General features: G+C 41.3%; 1 protein-coding gene across 3 annotated transcripts in view; it reads right to left on the bottom strand.

The window, feature by feature from the left end:
- LOC112565452 (serine/threonine-protein kinase 32B-like) overlaps positions 1-18,123 on the bottom strand; it is a 64,859-nt gene that overhangs the window by 34,763 nt on the left and 11,973 nt on the right. For all 3 annotated transcript variants that reach the window (XM_025240928.1, XM_025240929.1, XM_025240930.1), the window contains exon 2: positions 3,629-3,684. In XM_025240928.1, the coding sequence (XP_025096713.1) occupies positions 3,629-3,684 (56 nt within the window). The remainder of the gene's footprint in view (positions 1-3,628; positions 3,685-18,123) is intronic.

Here is an 18,123-nt window from a genome sequence, read left to right as displayed (position 1 = left end):
TCCTCTCTAGGTAAACAGAGGCACCGAGCGGATCTGTTTACAGATCCATATCCTGTCTTCTCGAATGCCAGACTCTGAAAGTGCGGAAGTCGGCGTCTTGGCCTGTTAAATACTTGTAAGGTCGCTACAGCCATCACGTCTGCAATGATCTTCCTTTCTGTCACGGATTAGTGCCTCTGCGCTGATCATCTCTGCTTTCTGCTTTCAAAGTAACTCACAGAAACTAATTTATCCTTTTCCAGTAATGACCTCCTCTGTGTTGGCAACAACCTTCGGTTTAATCAATGTTTGCTTTATTTGATTAAGGGCCATTTTCTGAGTTAAATTAATTTTTAATCTAACTACTAACTTTTTTTTAAATACTTAAAAGTAGACTGGTGTGACTGAAATGATTCTGTGAGGTTATTCAAATTTCCCAAGAACCTAGAAATATTAGTTATATGAGATGCCCGATGATTGCTCGACCTAGTTTAAAACACGAATTACAGTTTGTAAATTGGTAAAGAGAAAAAAAAACTTTCTTGTATCCCTGAGCTATAGACCTTGATATATGGACGTTTCATTGGTTGTTTGAAGATGGATTAACGTAGGACAGGTCTATGCTGCTGGGCAAACACACCACATCCATGGTCAAAGCTAAATGTTTGTGATTTCTCATACAAATAACGATGTGATATGTCTGTGAGGGATGAAAATAAAAAGTGAGAGCGGTGGAGAGAAAAATATCAACACTAAATTACATTTCATTTGTACACATTTGCAGGACAGGTTAAAATTGCAAGGCAGCTATCACACTAAACCGGTGGCTATGTCTCTTTTTGATACACGGGTACAGAGAACTGGCAGCCATGAAAGTTTCAAATTCTCAAACATTTAGCTGCTTGAAGTTGAAAATGTTTAGTACATATTTTTTCTTCAAGTGAATCCCTCATACCTCCTCCCCTCTTAAAAGAACTCAAAGGTCGGAAGAAAATGTCTGTAGTTTTTATTAAACTTAGAAGGCTAGATAGAGGCTGTAAAAATCTACAAGCTCGTGTTTTATCAATATGGCAATAATCGCACCACGTAAAGCGGACTCATAATCAAGATCGATTTTCCCACGAATTCAATAAAACCTTTGTTTATGAGATAACACTGGAGATTCTATTTCCTAAGACAGATCGTACTCTGCTGCTCGTCCATAACAGGCACGCAAGTGAACACTGGACCGAGGGGAAGCGAAAAAATGATTGAGACCAAAGAAGACATATTGCCTGTCACTTTTATATTGTCAGTCGGCAGCTCTGTCACTCAGTCACGGGATCTTTATTACCTTCATTTTTTTTTTTGTTACTTTTGTTTATTTTTTCTTTTGCTTTATTGTTTTCTTTCTTTCGTTTTCATTTCTTTTCGTTTCTTTGTGGAATAAAAATTAGTCAAAGAAAATGATAAAAGCATGTAACCAAGCAACAGAAAGCAAAAGAAAATACTTTCTTCGTAGATAAAAAATATAGGTTTTACCACAGATATTACCCAAATGTAAATAGGTATTCGTTACCCGCTGGGTGGGAAATGTCAACATTCTGAAATTGTAGAAGAAAGAAGATCTCAATATAAAGCAGAACGCAGGAAACAGTCAAACATCAGTTTTCAAATACACCTTTATAAAATAAAACCATCACCCAGTAGTCTTATGGTGGATTTTCATGAATGTATACTTCGTTTGTTATTAGATATAACAACATATACACAATCTAGTTAGAAATGAAGACGACGAAGAGGTACATATCAGTGATCCAGTCTTTGACCACCTACTCTGTGTAGGAACTCTATTTGTCAACCAGTTCAAAGGGAAAGGGATGCAGGATGCCAACTGTAGCGTCTGATCAATTGTACACAGCAAGTATCGTGTTTGATGGAGCCAGAGCTTGCTATATCTCATTAGTGCTGATCTTATTCCCGTCAAGCCAACCGATCACATTCTTTCGTTTGCATTTCTCACGGAATGTGTTTGATCATCAATGCACACATACAACGAACAGGGGTTTATCATGTATGCGTGCGCGCGCCTGTTCGCGTGGGAGGAAGTAGGGAGAAACTCAGGAGTCTGATACAAAGGCAGCGGGAGAGATATAAAATAACTGAGGCGCTTAGAGCGCTAGCATGTTAACACGCGCACACACACACACAATGTAGCGAACATTACAGTTGTTTTATGACCACATCTCAGCATACCCCTCACTGTTCGGACATCATAGGCGAGAACAAAAGATGAAAACAGCAGTCCCGCTCGGTGAATCAGCGCGAGAGACCAGGTCAGTCCAAGGGGGATCAGGGATGCAGGAACACAACATGTCCCACGGTTAGCCTGCTGCCAGAGACATGGGTCTTTTGCTGCTGGAAAGTGTGTGAGCCTAAATATCACAGAAACAACTATAAGACTAAACCAAAAATTAAGAAATAAACACACCCATGCTTATTCCCGAAAACACAGCCAGGTATTCATCTTAATATTGCAAACAAACTAGGAAACTGCCTGATGGTCATGACAACCGCGCCATCAGTGATTGCTTCGCCAACACGGGTATGTTTTCGTTTGCGCATAAGAAAGAAAGAAACTGTATGCTTTCCATATTTGCCTAGAAGTATGCTGGTTTCCCTGCTTTAAAATAAGTGGAGGTCTTTCGCAAGAGCTCTCCAAACCACAAGGAGTGAATATCCAGCTGACCGATCGATGAGCTAAGACCACTTGTCACGTGACCTGTCGAAGCTTGAAGATCACTTTCCAAGTCGCTGGGCAAAATACAGTCATGTTCGACGAGATCGGCCCAAAGCCAGTGATCTATACTTTCCACAGCATACTGAAAAATGGCTTCTACGACCGGCAATGAGGCTTCGTAAACGCTTGTAGAAGAAAAGCATAGTCTTGAGAAAGAAAACGTGCCTTTAATAATAACAACAACAAAAAACAACAACAACAACAACAACAACTGAGCTGAAATGAGTGTTTAAGCCATCAACCTGTCAAAGGCCCTGTCATCAAACGATCTTAGACTGGCTTTTGTAGACGGTTTGTCTACAATTGATCAAATGTGTCGGTAGTGTGTCCCACTTGCTCGCTACAGGTGACGTCCTGCGAACCCTCCCTCCTCTTAAGAACGCGCGAATACACAGAAGAAAAACAATTGCAAAAACTAACATCAAATCATTAGATAATAAAAAAGACAAATTATGGTGCCTGCAAGGTAGCTTACAAGAAAGAAAAAAGAAAGAACGTGAAGACAATCAAAGAAACCCTTCCTGTTCTTTTTTCAACGTATTAGAAATCCAAAGAAACTAAGTTTTGTTGTATTGTTGTTTTCCGTGACAAAATTAATTTCTGAGGAATACCCTTCTGAGAGAATGGCCAAGAGATGATGAAAATGCTGACCGGATAGAAATGGACAGAAATCGGTATAGCGCAAGTTTTTTATTTAAAAAAAAAAACAAAAAACAACAAACCGAAGCGATGCGCGTCTAAAGAAAAAAAAATAAACAGTGAAAATGAAAGACAAACAGGCTAAAAAAAATTAAAATACAAAAAAGAATGAAAGGACAAATGAGCAGAGCGCAGATTGCACAGATCGAAGAGTAGCAGATTGTGGCTCACCTTCCCAAAGCTGCCTTTGCCAATCGCTCGCAGGATCTGAAAATGGTCGAAGTTGACTGCAACAGAAGGAAAAAAATCTTTATATTTTTTTGTTTTGTGGTTGCCAACCTGTCGATGTTTCCTCGCTTCACACAGCCACGCCCGTTTATATTCCACTGCACTTCACAATCTGTTAGTTTGCGATATATTGACCGGGCACCTCACCCATCTCCTTCATTTGACATGTATCTTTTAGGCACACGCTAAGACCGCCGCGGAAACAAATTCCATCCATCCATCAATCTTGCTAGCTATCAAACATTCGTGCCTGAAGTCGTAGGATTGTTCCCAAGCGCCTTAAAATATGCGAAGCTAGTGAGTTGAATTACATACATCAGTGCCGTTGCGTGCAACTGGCCACTGGCAGTAACCTGGACCTTCGTGAACACCGGCTTCTTTACCACCACTTCAAATAATTCAGCCTCAAGACTGTCTTTTCATTACAAGAAGATCCTCAGCAGCCTACGACCTTTTGTCCTTTACCTGTTTTACAAGAATGCCGGCAGAGATTTATTTACTGAAATCAGGATAAAATAAACATTCATCATGAAACTTCACCAAGCCATTTCATGCGACTCATTCTCTCTGATTAAAAAAAAGCAATTTCTGGATAATTTTTATGAGATTTTAAAATTTTCCCCACATTCTGCTAAATGAAAGATTAAAATAATGTTGACACCAGTATTTTCATAAACTGTCAAGCACTTAGACTACTGATGTGCTGGAGTCCAAGCTGTCTCTTGTGAGTAACTTTTTTTTCATTTTCTTTTCAATTGTTAATCTACTTTTTTTTGCTTGTTTTTTAAATTTTATTGTCTCTTTATTCGCCGATCTCCCAGAAACCTATCCATTTAAACCTTAAAATCCAAGGACAGTCATTTTCTTTTAGTACTTCAGAGAGATTCTGGTCTTTGATGCGTATCAGTCTGTGGCTGCAGACGTCAGGTTGAATTATTAATCACAATGAGTCTCATCTCCATCGTCGTCACACCGTATCCTGCACTGCCAGGTGAAATTCCAGATACCAGACACACCTGACTTGTTAGGTTACAGCATATAGAGATAAACGGCTTCCTCCAGCTCCACGAACAAAAGTGACAATGACACTAACGACTTTCATGCATGAAATAACACATAACTGAGAATCATAAATGTTTATCTTACCCGACATAAAATATAACTTGTGGTTAACAAATCTGTAGGCAGAGCACAATATGAGCTGATGTTATTTCAAGGGATACTCTATGCAAGAGATGGATTCAAGAGCATAGCTCCAGATAGGATGTGAGCATCTGTGGAAGTAACTACACAGCATCTTAAAACTGTTGTAAACACAATCGAGTTTTAAACAAGGCCATTTATTACTGACTTCTGTAAACACATCTACCAAGAGCTCCACACATAAAAATACGTATATTTAAAAACAGAATTTAGGAATAGATGTCAGCGCATGTCTCAAGTCATTCATTCCAAACCACTTCACCATGTCTAAAATCACCGATTAAACAAATGTCAATGAAAGCAGACGATAATTTTAATGAATTGCAAAGATACGCGAGACTTCATGTGGTTTTAAGACGCTTGAGTACTTAAGGCGTTTTAACGGATATATCTATCAAAAAGGTGGAAGGATATGTTTGTTCGATAGGGCACAAAAAAGCCCAAAAGCGAGTGGCACCTCCTTTGTATGTGCATATGAAGTAGGCAGTGCTTTTAAACCGATGCACAAGCAGATTGAGACGGCAGCTGGAAGTGGGTCCGGCAGGGAAACGAAGATCTGGGTGGTCACGTTTGCATCAACAAGTGTTTATATGTAAATATGTGCGGACGTTTGCTTATAATATGTGGTTATGGGTCAGAAAGTTGATAATAGCGAAGATATGGATGTCTGCAGTTTAAAGCCATTGTGATCTCTGCTACAATAATAATAATAGAAAAAATAAATGCAGTAGTTCGATAGAGAGCGGGCTCTCATCGAAAGGCTGTTAAAAAAAGTGATTCATTAAGTTCTGAAGTTCTTCAAATGGATTCGCTCTGTAGTCCCTTCCTGTCCGCTAGAAATACACGGCGCCCGGCAGTGACGTCACGAGGGAAGGGGTTCATTGGCTGAGTGCTTTAACCCACCCGGGACACCATCTCGCTAAACAGCTTTAGATCACACACACACGCGTGACTAAAGAAATGTCCTCCTGCTGCGCTAGTGATCTTTCTTTTTTTGTTGTCTAGTTTCTCTGCTCCTGTCTCACGCAACATTCACACACACACGGACATTTACATAGCAGCACGTGTACATATAAATAAACTACGATTTTAAGTCCGGCTGTTTAATAAAATACAAGAAAACTCAATTAACCATCCATTATACCCGCTGAAACCCTCCAATTAGGTGTTTTCCAACTAGAAATTCCCCCAAGATCACTGTAAACTAAGCACAAAATCGGTCAAGCATTTTAATGATGAATCATTCTCTCCGTTGGGATAGGAATATGGTGGCAATGCCTTAAATATATCCTCATAGCAAGTATCATTAACTTGCAAGTTTACGGCCATTCGTACTGTGTGCGTGTGTGTGTGTGCTGTTTCTGTATAATGGACTGGCCTGTTCTCGCTGAGCGAAACACTCTAATCACACATGGTCCACCAGGGAGTAACGGGAACAAAATGCCAGAGCCGCTGTCCTAGAGGTTGCGAAGTCTCAGTCTTTGGTGGGCAGACAAACCTAGCTATACAGCTAAACCTCGCAGCATCTCTCCTGCAGCGTACTGCAGATAAGAAGCCAAGACCTAGTCTGCCGCATGCAGAAGATAAGCATAACGTCCTTCTCTTCCTCCACACCTCCCCCCGACCTCTACTACTCAGCTATCGCACACATGTACATGTGTTCAAAGAGTGAGAGTAACGGCATAACTGGAATAACACGCGAGCAACAGAGTATTTTAATGTTTTTGCAACCATGATAATCATGAATTGCTTTCAGTGAAATCAAAGTATTTACAACATGTGACGGGTAAATAGAGACCTGGCATGTCTGACTGCGCGAAAAACGGTTGGTACAAAGTTCGAACTCATAACTTTAGAAAACAAATCTTTGAGGGGAGGCCCACTGCGGTGATTTGGAAAACAAGATTGGTTCGTAAATATCGGAAATCCTAGCATTTTACTACTAACTAGCAAATAGCCGGAGCTACTTTCCAAAGAGTCTGCGTATTTTTATTCATTATTTACATTTATAGTGCACTTTCATAATAATGGGTGATTTTACTAGTGCAACTGATCTGCTGTTTATTTTTCAACTAGATATTTGTTGATTCCTTTGATCGTAAGCGTTCAACGTGAATCAGTACCTTTTATCTCATTAAGTATAATCCCTCGACTTCCCACCCCGCCTCTTCCTTACTGCACGCATGCACGCACACGAACACGCTCACACGCATGTGGAAGTTGGCGCCTGCCATAGATGCTCACACTGTGAAGTCACCTCAAAGGGGAAACACCTTCCCTTCCAATTAAATAGCAAACAGCATCAGTGTCGCAGACCTGTCCTGAAGGCCGACAGAAATCCTGTTCACGCGGTCTGCTGACGGCACTGGCGAGTGGCAGCTGTAATTTCCTGCCAGCTGCCGGCCACCACCAGACGACCGGGCGCCGCGCTAATGAAGACACCGCCGACTGCCAGCGCACGCAGTTGTTTCTCTTGTGCTCACGTAAACCACGTCATTGACCCTCCGTAGTGCCACCTGACACTTCGGCTCCCACTGAACACCGTCTGGGAAATGGTAGTGGAGGATTATTCAACACTTACAGGCAGTGGCGGTGATGCCTGAATAACGGGTTAACTTGTCGGAAAACTTGCACAAGTTGGGATCAAGCGACTCCACTCTCGTTAGGCCAAAAGACGAGTTGCATCTGTCTTCTGTTCGCTTACTGAGACTACGAAATATGTGTAGCTGTAAAAGTATGAGATACCGTATCGGTACTTATCGTTTGTAGCTCCATACCGAAATCATCATCCAGGTGGTTCTTAGTTTGATTTTAGGCTATACTGACTGTGCAAAATCTCAGCTACCAAGATGGCGTCAGACCACGTGCAGGACCCTTATTTGAATAGCTCGCGCTTACATGAGTCGTATCACTAACAAACCAGCACCGTAGTCTCATTAAACGGTACACTTGCCTACGTCCTAACGAGAAAATAGGAGTTTTCACGCCTGTCTTGAGACATAAGATACAAGGAAAAGATTTTTTCCAGATGTGCACAAAAGTATTTTGTTTTGATGGGACAGATGAATACATACATTATAGATATATACGAACACGCGTACACATGCAAACGAACACAAAATCTGTTTATAAAATGCACTTACCACTTTTGTACTCCCAGGCTAAATGTGAACGATAAACACTATGAGCCGTTCCTGTAAAAGTTTCATCAAGCCTTAATAATAGTATTTTTAAAGGAAAAATCTTTCTCATATTCGGTTATTTCCTTTAAGTCAGCTCCATCACGAACACAAACAAGTTTCATCAAATACCTGGTTTGCGACAGACGGGATTTCCTCGCAAAACACACTGGGCGTGGTCTCTGCCTGGGCGGACTAAGTCCCCTTCAAGGCAGGTTATTTGGCTTTTCAAGCAGATTAACTCCCCCTCAGGGCAGCCCTGCTTCTCCAACAGTCTATGACTAAGTCGACCATAGCAACATCTCATGAACACTTTCTTGTTCTGTGTGGCATCAGTTTTGAAAAGCTTACATGCTGGTTACATAAAAACATACTGCTAATGCACATTCGACTTATCTGTTAAGAAATGATTTCAGAAACGTCCCCTAATTTTAAGAATATCTACGTTGACAGAAATACATATCAAGAATGCACACCAACACGCTGCACAAAACATTTCCTTGCACCCTTGACCAGTCTTGTAAACAGCCTAGCAAAAGTCCTAGAGTTGTCAGACTTGCTTACCTTTCCACCTCATTGTTATGTTCAAAATCGTTTTTAAAGCTTGCATCCTTATAATCTACATTTGCACTAATCAAGTTTCAAATCCACAAAACCGACAAGAAGTAACAAAAGAAAATATATTAACGCAATTAGCTTGAAACTTTTTGAACGCCCATAAATTCTTGCTTTGTAAGAGCTTGGAGTTAAAAAACAATCCTGCAGAGGGCGCATGAACATAAATCAGAACACAAAGTAGAGACACCAAAAAGAACAATCCACTTGGGACGTGAAACAAATGTGAGAAGGCAACCACACATGCGAATCGTTGCTGGTTGTCAGAAACTTTCTATAACGGCGTTCATTATTGGTCTTTGTCGTAGACCAACTATCGTTTGTAGATGACTACAAGTTCCGCTGGAGTAAGCTTTGAGAGGTTAGTGGCAACCGACAATTGCTCAGCTAAAAAACCGGCTGTTAGATTTTTTACACTTGACAACTTTCGTTTGCTGATGTAAAAGAAAATAAAACCCAATAAACAAACTAAAAACTAAGTTCAGGTGGTAAAATACAATAAAACACTCCTTACTGAAGAGTGGCATTCAAGGAATCTGTTGCTGCATGCGAATGTGCTATTACAAGATTCTGGCTGCTGTCCTAGGACAGAAACTAGCTACCTTCACACACACAAAGAGCGAGAGAGAAAGACTGTGACTGGACTAGCGGTTGATATTTGAAAGTAGAGAAGATTCGCCACTGACCACCGAGAAAATAAACGTCCCCAGTGTGACAGACATAACAAGGTCAAAGAAGTTTCCGTGACCCCGCATTTCACGATCCTTTTCCTCTAAAGTCATTGATGTTGATCGGAACTGCCCACCATCGTCGCCTGTTATCGGCTTGTACTAGGGAACAGACTCCACTGGCACTCTTGTAATTAACAAACAAGGAGGAAGACAGACAGGGAAAGGGAGCGGACACACATTGAAACGACAGATGGGAACCCTGAAACAGTCCGTATATTCAATATGGATCCCTGAATACAGAAACAATATTTAAACTATTAAGGAAATCTGTAGCTGCCTTAGCTCCTTTACGCTCGTATGACTATACAAGTGTTGTGGAACCACGAAAAGGCGGGTGCAAGAGTAGCTAAAGCACAGAGAATAGAGGACTGACTCGAATGAGACGAGGGCCAAACCGTAACGACCGGTGATGTCAAGCCCAGCCGCGACAGAACTGAGATGACACGTTACTAAAAAAGACCGTCCTCTGTTTGTATGGAGGAGAAAGTCTGGCCAGTACCCACTGAACGACCAGCGAAACGAAGCTGTTTGAATGTTCGTTTCCCCTACCTTCTACAGAAAAAACAAACGATGCTCGATCGACGTGCCATGCACCTGGTCGATAAGCCTCTTCTTAGAGTAGTCGGAGCTGTCATCAACTGCACACCCATTTCCGCCAGGCTGATCTCCATTAGCATCACATTATCACCACTGTTCACGTTAACGAAGATAACGAAGTGGAGGAGTTTTACGAAGAGCTGGAAAGGGTAATTAAAGCAGTACCAATAAAGGACATCCTTGTCGTACTCGGTCCAGACACCTACCATTAATGGACAAAACGGTAGGTAAATTTGGCCTTCGCGAAACCAATTAAAATGGTTACAGACTTCTACAGTTTTCACAAGGTCGCCAACTCACCACAACCAGTACCCCTCCACCACCACCACCCCCCAAAAAAGGTACTAGGACACAATGGCACTCTCCATATGATCCACTGAGCAGTAACCATGACCTTATCCCAACAAACTTGAAATTGAAGCCCACGAATTCTCTTCGGAGAAGGTGCTAGGCCCAATTTGGATGTAAATTGGCTGTCCTGAACATGGTGAACTGAAATGTATAGACACCCTCGCTAGAAACATCAAAGAGGTGCTACTTTTAACAGCCTAAGAAATGCTAGAGAAACGAAGGAAGAAGAAATAATCCTGGGTCGTAAATGGCATTCTAGATCTCTGTGATCAAAGAAGGGCATTGAAGAAAAAAAGAAAAAAGAATCTCGAAGCAGTTTAAAAGTACAAAGCAGCAAATTGCGACATCAGGAGAGGTAAAAAGACAGCTAAAAAAACTAGGTCGAGGACCAGTGCTGAACCACAGAAGAGGCAATAGCACGATGTGACAGGAGAACGTCCTACCAACTACCACAGACCCTCACTGGTATGTCAACACAAGACTTTAATCATCCAAGACAGCAATAGCCACTTGTTCATGCAAAGCAGTGCTGTATCAAGCCTGTGAACTAAATATTGCATCGGGGAAAGAAGCAAATACCTTTCCTTCTCTGTTCCAAAGAAACTGAGAACACAAAAGAATTTCCAAAGAACGGACACATTCCCTAATCATACCCCTTCTAAATAAAGGAAATAGTAAACGCTGCCCGACCTGCAGAACCATAAGCCCAATTAGCGACCCATGCAAATTTATGCTAAAAGTAACCAAAAGCCATCGCAAAAGAATTGCTAACAGAAAACAGACTGGCTTTTAGAATAGCCAGGAACACCTATCGTGATAGAAAAATGTACAGCTCCAGCAGGATTCATTCATTCAGGGATATTTGACAGAGTCTGGCATGAGTGTCTGGGACATGTAATGCGACAATTCGACATCAAAGAGGGTCTCATTTAAGTCATCGAAACGCTGTACAAGAGCACATTACTACTGGATGATCGAATGGGAGCTTTATTTTATCCAACAGCCAATATCCATCAAGTGTATCCCCCACTACTTCCATCGCCAGTACCGATCAACATCTGTTTAGAAAACATCATGCGAGAAATCTTTCATGACAATCTCATCCGCATTTCCATCAGTGAGAGGCTCAAATGCAACCTCCGTTTTGCAGATGATATTGATCTGATTGCAGACACCAACAACAACCTGCAAGACCTTCCCAACAGACTGACAGACAGTTTGAATGCATATGGAATGGAGACCAGCAATGACAAGAGCAACGTCTTGGTCAATGGCAGCGGCAAAGCTGAGTGGAGTACAGCTGGAGGAGGCGTTGTGTACTTGGGAGCTACCTTTCCTAAGAAGGCAGTTCAGCGGCAGACATTGGCAACAGCAACAGCAGCAAAGGCTATGCTGGACATGATTTGACGCAGCAACAGCGTAAGCTACAAAGACTGTCCAAGTCCCTCGAAGTTTCAATCCTACGCATGTGAGACGTGGATGCTGGTGGCTGATGTAGATAAGTATTCGAGAACAAGAGCCTGATGAAACTGCTCCATATCTCGTACAAGGAATATAAAACTAATGACTTTGTACGGAACACTGTCACCGGACTCGTAGGTCACGAGGAACCCATTCTCGCAAGTCAGACGGCGAAAGGTTGGTCTGGCTTAGTCATGTGACCCCGCATGACACTAAGACACCAAGTCCCTCAGGGTACCTTGGATGGAGGTCGACGCCGAAGTGGGCAGAAGAAGAACTGGCCTGCGAAGGTTCTGGGGTGGACTGGTAGTTCCAAGCAGGACCTGCTCATCACCGCTCTGGGCAGACCTAATTGGCGAGCCTTGTTAACTGATGCATCTATCGAGTTACTCCCTGTTCGAAGAGATTCGTGAGCAAACGAGTATGATAAATAGCGAGAGAAACGAGAGAGTGAGACAGCGATTTCTAAAATACCATCGCCGAGGTTGACTCAGACGGAAGTGACATGCCAAAACTTGCATCTGTGGGTTAAAATGTTCTGATCAGCTTGTACAACTGTAAAAATTATATAAACGCTACTGCATATTAAAAGTCAAATATCAGCATCATTTATCCATCGTAAGTTCAAATGTGCAGTCAGACCATTCATCAAGGCCGGTAATGCCTGTTATGCACTTTGATATCAAAGAAATCCTGGCTTCTCCTGGACAGGAATTAAGCGCAAGGGTTGATAGAGTGGATGGCCAGGCCTTGAGAAGCGCTCTTTCCTATTTAACTAGTGTTTTAGGGATGCTGATTCTTTTTCAAAAATGTTTTTATCCTGCTCCATCTCTGCTTCGCTAAACTATCATGACTGTCGTACCCACGCGTGCTGCCAGTGGCCTCACGTGACCCTGCGCAAATATATCAAAAGATTCGAGAAAGGACGGGAGGGCAGGGGAAGAGATGAGGCTGTTGATGTCATTAACGGAGCGCTGCGCTGTCGGGTCACCTAGCACCAGCAACAGGTTATCAAGTTCGCACCCTTACATTAGTGTTCATCATCGATGCATATGGCGCTATAGCGGTCGATGACGGTAGCAAGAAAGTTCCACAACTGAGCCACAAAAACTGTATGTAGCAATATTAAGGAAACAAGAAAGTCTACAACTAACCACACAAAGTCCTTCACTGACCCACTAGTTCCTCGTCACTGTAACCGTGATTAGGGAATCAGGAAAATCCATCACTGAACTACAAGTTCCCATGTTACTGGGATCTAGCATGTAGAAACTGTCATTAGACAATAAGTTCCTCCTTTTGTACCATGCATGTAACAGTGATGATACCGCAGAGTTCTACTAAGCACACTATTTTGTACTTTTTGAACCAGTTCTCTAGAAAAAGCATTTGGTACTGTAGTACCTGCTGAAGATGTATTTCCTATGACAGAACAGACAATGGTGCAATCATGGTAAAATCTGGCAGATATAGTATTTGGTGAATGACCTGAGATACAGTTTAGAACATGCTGTCTGTACTCTTAATGACGATGTAGATTCTGATGTGAACACCACTCATTGCCAGGTACGCATCACATTGCATTTTGCTCCGAGGTTTTTTACTAATTACTGTCTGTCTGACTGCCTGTCGTCCTGTCTCTGTATCTGGCCTAGGAAACTATCTTCGGCAGAAATAATCCTAGAAGCATCATCGACAGAGTGTCACTTGTCAACAACTGTCGCTGGGTCTCGCCACTGAAAGTTCTTTCTTCATTATGACTAGTGATGGATATTGTCAAACGAACTATTAATTCATTTAGAAGACATTTATTTTGGCAAGTTTCAATCTGGTTTTCGCCAAAGACGCGCGTCAGGCAAGAAAGTGAGTCGGTAATTCAATCTTGGTGGTGAGAGATCAATAACGCGAGGTCTAGCGCTGTTAGGTAGCTCCACTAGGTCCAAGGACCGTTCCCATGCCCACACAACTAAGTCCCATATAAACATAGTAATGAAGCATGATCCCTTAGGCAACTAACCTCTCCCACACACTCTACGTCCTTAAAGAAAATAAGTACTTTTCAAATAACTGCCACAACGTACGAAGACATCTTCCAGGGTTCTTAATAAAGCCTTAATTCCAAAGATTCAGAGCGACCAGAAAATTCGAAAACGACTAAAGGTATAGTAAAGGCTGTGACGGCGGGAATAAAGCTGTGGTGACGGTCCAAAACGCTTGAAAATTATTTGTTATGATTGCAGCGCACGAGAGAAATCTTTAAACATGAAATCAAATTAATCGGTGGCATTTCATTTTTTGTGTTTGTGTGTTCTTAAATTTCTAGTTCTGATTAAAATTTAAGATGTAAAAGTAAAGATTTTATTTTTTCAGACCAAATCCAGTTCTACCCACTCGATAATTAACATCTTGACAGTACACAGGCACAAGCCTCTACACAGTAGAGTTTTTGACAGAGTGAAAATGTTTGTGTATGCCTGAGCGCGTGAGAAAGGGAGATTCAAGGACAGAGGAGGGAAGAGGAGAACATAAGAGTTCATAACCGTGAACATACCCTAACGATGGAATGCTCACTGATGTGAGAACTAACTGCTATCGCGGAGGAAGATCAATTTTTCGGCATGACCAGCAGCTAGTGCAGCACGAAGGTGCGCCCCATCAGCCACACAACAATCCCAAATAACTTTTTTATATCCTTAAAATGTGCATCGCTCCGAAATGAGGTCTCGGTGACCTTACATATGGCAGACCATGCCAGCGTTAACCCCTTCTCGCCCTAACCTCATTTAGCAGTCGAGTACAACTAAAAAAGGAAACGAAACTGAGAATGCGGTTCACGGAATTCTGGGATGCGATAAAGGAGCGTTCATATATCCCTTCCATACATAAATGTGCCCATAATGTTCAGAAGTGAGCGGAATGAAAAAAAGAAGATAGTAAACCAGTTCTCGATCCATTCTTGCTGGCTAATAGCCAGCGTGTGAATGTATACATGACATACAGCAAAATCGTGTCAAGAAAATAATAACTTTTTAGTGCTGCAGTTAAATTCCCATGTTATGTAAATTTTATTGTAATTTGTTTATTTGTGAACACGGACTATTTCAGTAATCTCATGATGCATGAAATAGTCTTTGATCTAGGTCTGCTGCTGGCACATGTATTAGAAAATAAATTATATATACATATATGTATTTATATAAACGCATACCTATACCAGTGAAGTCTAAAGCATTTACACGAGTAAAAGGAAGCAAGCGCGAAAAAAGGGTTTGCTAGTATATACTCTGTCTACTCTGGGATTTTTCTAATTAATAGAATATATTTTACAGACTCCAAACAGTTGTATCCCTATGCTTTTCATAGGAGCATATTTTTTGCGTACCTAACTAAAAAAAAAAGACGGATTTGGGGTGACTTGGAGGACAGCAGTGCCAGGAAGGCTGGAATTGTACACGTTGCAAAAAGTGGCGAAACTACAGGTTGACCAAATATAGCCGGCTAATTTTTCAGTAGACAATTGTGTATGGCCCACGAATGACATAAATATCACAATGGCCCTTGGATGGAAAAGGTTACCTACCGCTGCTTTAAAAGAAATAAGACCTAGCAAACACTAACCAGCAAAACATGCACGTAGGCACCCACCCACGCACGCGCCTACACCCAGCGCGCGTGCACACACATGGGTCATTAACTGTACAACGCGAAATAAAACGGCCTTACAAATAAAACGACCCTAAAGCAACAACATTTGTATGAATCACCACCAATTTAAAAAAGCTTGCAGACAAAAAGAAACTAAATGTAGCTCACCTCACCAAGAAATTAAAAATGGCTAACAAGCGTTTTCAAATCGATTTCCTCCGAGCATAAAAGAAGTTGCCCGTTTTCTGTTTCAAATGCGTCAAGAAGGAAAAAAAAAAACCCCGATATCGCTTCACGCAATCGTAACCTTTAGCTATGGCCACAGGCAGCATGTCATCAACACCTCTTGAGGCCTTCAGGTCTAAGAACCGCAGTGGGGCATCCACAATTAGGCTGGAGGCGTGAAAGCGCCAGTGGCAGGTACTAGGCTCCCGCCACGTCACTGCTGCACCTAAACGCCTGTCTCCACCTCTGTGTGAGCAGGTGATGAAAAGGCCCAAGAGACCGGTGGCAAAGTTCCCCCCTAAGTCAAGTGCCTCATAGTTATACGAGTTGTATAGCACCTCCCTAAACAACTGTGGCGGGAATGTTCTTTAAGACTCTTCACTCCACGAAAACATCGTTAAGTCTGCTATCGAAAGCAACATATCATAATTACAGTCACTAGAAAGAGCCCCGGCCACAAATGCAATAACCTCAGTAAATTGTGTTACACAGCATTCTAGATGACAAAGGGATCCGCAAGCTGCCTGTAGAAGGCTTGCTGGTGTACTCGCCAGAGAACGATGCGCTCCACACGCTCTATCATGATATAAAAGCCAGAACATCCCTACCTCTAATAATTCAACAATATGTGTTTGGATAATTCAATAAGAACTAGAGTAAACTAAACGCAGAATATATTCAATGTATTATCAATTTTTTTTTTTTAAACTACCGATTTTTCTAAAAGTTTCATATCTGATCCAGTATTATAGGATCTGCATGAGTTCTAATTCCTCATTTAAAAAACCTGATAAGGCTACCATTTCAGCTATTCGACTAATTGACAAATAGATTAAATACACAGTTAATCAAGAAAAACTGTGGAAATCTACATGGTAAGCACACCACATTCCTCACGGACAACACAAATCACAAAACTGTTTCTTTGACAAACGATTTTGTTTTTCAGGAAAAAAATTAAACCGAAAGACCCCATTCTGCTTTCATGGGAGTTGAAACTAAATAATATTTTATGGTACTGTTACTTCAAACCATACATCTCGATGTAAAAAGTGCTTCCTGCGTAGACAGTACTGACAGAAGATGAACGGCTCGCCCTTCCGAGCCGGAAGATGTGGAAGGTCATGGGACTATCATTTCGCAGAAATTTTCGGGCAACGAAACATAGATCAACCCATACTACAATGCAAGCTAAAACGCGAAATGGCAAGTATACTATCGTCAAAAACACGAAAGTCATTAATTCAGTGTGCGTGTGGGGGAAGGGCACATCTATCGCAATCGTCACATCTTTTAATGACAATGACCAACTTTATTTGTCCCAGTGGATAATTTGAAGATGGGAAGGTTCTCTAGTCAGAAAAGTAAAAGAAATAAAAATAAGAAATAAAAGTTCGTTGCAAGGTGCAGCGTTAAGATGTTAACAGTGAAAAATATGAGCAAATGAAAAGAAAAGTTATGGGCAAGTGACAATCATATATACGTATATAAATTAAATCAAGGATATTCATGTGCGCACCTACAACATCACACACAAACACACAGACTGACAATTCATCTGAGGTTGATCAGCTACACTGCAGATGGCACAAACGATTTCAGGTGTCTGTTACTTTTACATACACGCATGGAATAACGATCACCTGAGCTTAATACTACAAATTATCTTGTTAGTACATGTTCAGGTATTGACAAAATGCGTGAAGCTTTCCTGTTTGTTGATAACAAAAAGAAGCTAAATCCCTCTGTTTGATACCAATTATCTTAGAACAGATGTGGGCAATATTGTTCAGACTGTTCCTATCATGGACAGAGAGATTGCGAAGCAGCATACAAATGAAAAAGATAAAAGATCACAAATGATCCTGCACTGCATACAAAACAACCAAAACCATGTAACTAGCTTTCTCTTCGATCTAGTGAACAGCATAAGTTTAATATTTGTGAGTTCCAGCAACAAATTGCTGAAGCTAATAAAATAAAAATTAAAAAACGCTGCACGATTTTGGGCTTTTTTGTCTTTTTTTTTTTTTGGGGGGGGGAGCATATACAGTACCTGACCTAACTCTTAAAGTGGACTGTTTGGTGTCATGAGATAGACGGTCATACCTGTCTGCATCAAGTTTACTGCTAGGAACATGCAACTAAAGAACAGGAAGGCATCAATTATATCGTCAGACTTCGTGTCAGATTGTTGGTTTCACAAGTGAGAGGCGTAACGATTTCTCTGAAATTGCTTTGTGAAAGAAATGCAAAAAGAAAATATGTGATTGCAAATGGTCTTAAAAACAGACATCAAAGCAGCAATTGATTAAGTAAAAACTGCTAGTTTGCATAATGGAAAATGCAGATGTAAGGGATCGAGGTCTCTCGCAAATGATAAAAAAGGGAATGGCGGAAAAAAGTGTGGTCTTTAGGTGAACATCACAGT

The sequence above is a fragment of the Pomacea canaliculata genome, linkage group LG5 (genome assembly GCF_003073045.1).
Source record: "Pomacea canaliculata isolate SZHN2017 linkage group LG5, ASM307304v1, whole genome shotgun sequence".
Classification (NCBI taxonomy): Eukaryota; Metazoa; Mollusca; class Gastropoda; order Architaenioglossa; family Ampullariidae; genus Pomacea; species Pomacea canaliculata.
The sequence above is the reverse complement of the archived record's forward strand: the minus strand, read 5'-3'. Positions and strand labels throughout refer to the sequence as shown.